The sequence below is a fragment of the Nicrophorus vespilloides genome, unplaced genomic scaffold (genome assembly GCF_001412225.1).
Source record: "Nicrophorus vespilloides isolate i.1.1-1 unplaced genomic scaffold, Nicve_v1.0, whole genome shotgun sequence".
In the NCBI taxonomy this organism is placed as follows: Eukaryota; Metazoa; Arthropoda; class Insecta; order Coleoptera; family Silphidae; genus Nicrophorus; species Nicrophorus vespilloides.
The window spans coordinates 529-1,827 of NW_017099918.1; the positions used below are offsets into that span (position 1 = coordinate 529).

Below are 1,299 nucleotides of genomic sequence, written 5' to 3' on the forward strand. Positions count from 1 at the left end.
AATATAACCTGCAAATGTATTTTAGGCTCTCATTTCGTTCGGCCTTTCAGTGTTTCTGCAGGAGCGATGCAAAAGGCCACAGCGAGTGGTCCAAGCGCCACCCCTGGATACGTTTACGTTAACGACAAAGAACCCAGCATGGATATGAATGCAATCACAGACAGGGCTGCGCAAACATTGTTCTGGACTGAACTTGTCAGAGGTTTCGGTGTAACTCTGGCGCACATCTTCAAAGAACCAGCGACCATCAATTATCCTTTTGAGAAGGGACCTTTGAGCCCCAGGTTCAGAGGAGAGCATGCTCTTAGGCGTTACCCATCTGGTGAGGAACGTTGCATTGCTTGCAAATTGTGTGAAGCCATTTGCCCAGCGCAGGTAACATTCTTATAGCCTTACACATGATCAGCTTTGATGATGCATCTCATTTAAGGCTATCACGATTGAAGCTGAGGAACGCGCTGATGGTTCAAGGCGTACCACGAGATACGATATCGATATGACCAAATGTATTTACTGCGGGTTCTGTCAAGAAGCCTGTCCCGTTGACGCCATTGTCGAAGGACCAAACTTCGAATTTTCAACTGAAACCCACGAGGAATTGCTTTACAACAAGGAAAAATTGTTGAACAACGGCGACAAATGGGAATCCGAAATCGCTAGCAACATCCATGCGGATCACTTGTACCGTTAAATTGATTTAAAGTATTCAGAATGTAGGAATATTTAAATTGTACATTTGTTGATATAAAGAGAAAATAATAAAAAGGAAAAGTTAAAAACTGAATTTCAATGTTAAATTGAAGAAAACACTTTCAGACCTAAGGAATGATTGTTGAGAGATTTTGGAAATAAATGCTTTATTTCTAATTATTGCTCTGTGCTATATTTTACATCTTAGCGCATTTTTAATAGATTTATGTTCTATTACATTAATTTACATAGGAAAATTGAAATAACAAATATACTTTTAAATCAGCTCATATAGATTTATTTATAATTAATATAATAAATCTATTTTGCAATTACACGATTTGTGTTCTTGAAATTTACTGATTTCAACATGTATTTCTTTTTTTTTAATTAAACCTTGTAATGCGTTTAAACGTAGATGAACTAAGGTTGGATAAGGCCGAACACCGTTTGTCATGACTACTCAATTAAATTATCTCATACTTTCTTTCTGAAGCCAGTCTAAAATACGTTTTAAAAATATACAAATTAATGTAGTATCTGTTTTACAGTGAACAAAATATAAAATTATTTATCACATAAGAATCTACATTTTCATTCATAGTCTTA

General features: G+C 35.8%; 1 protein-coding gene across 1 annotated transcript in view; it reads left to right on the plus strand.

Moving 5' to 3' along the window:
- Positions 1 to 749, plus strand: part of LOC108566071 (NADH-ubiquinone oxidoreductase subunit 8) — an 894-nt gene extending 145 nt beyond the window's left edge. Inside the window, exons 2-3 of the mRNA XM_017925776.1 lie at positions 26 to 375; positions 431 to 749. Coding sequence (XP_017781265.1) covers positions 26 to 375; positions 431 to 691 — 611 coding nt within the window. The 3' untranslated portion in view covers positions 692 to 749. The remainder of the gene's footprint in view (positions 1 to 25; positions 376 to 430) is intronic.
- The last annotated feature ends 550 nt before the right edge of the window (positions 750 to 1,299 follow it).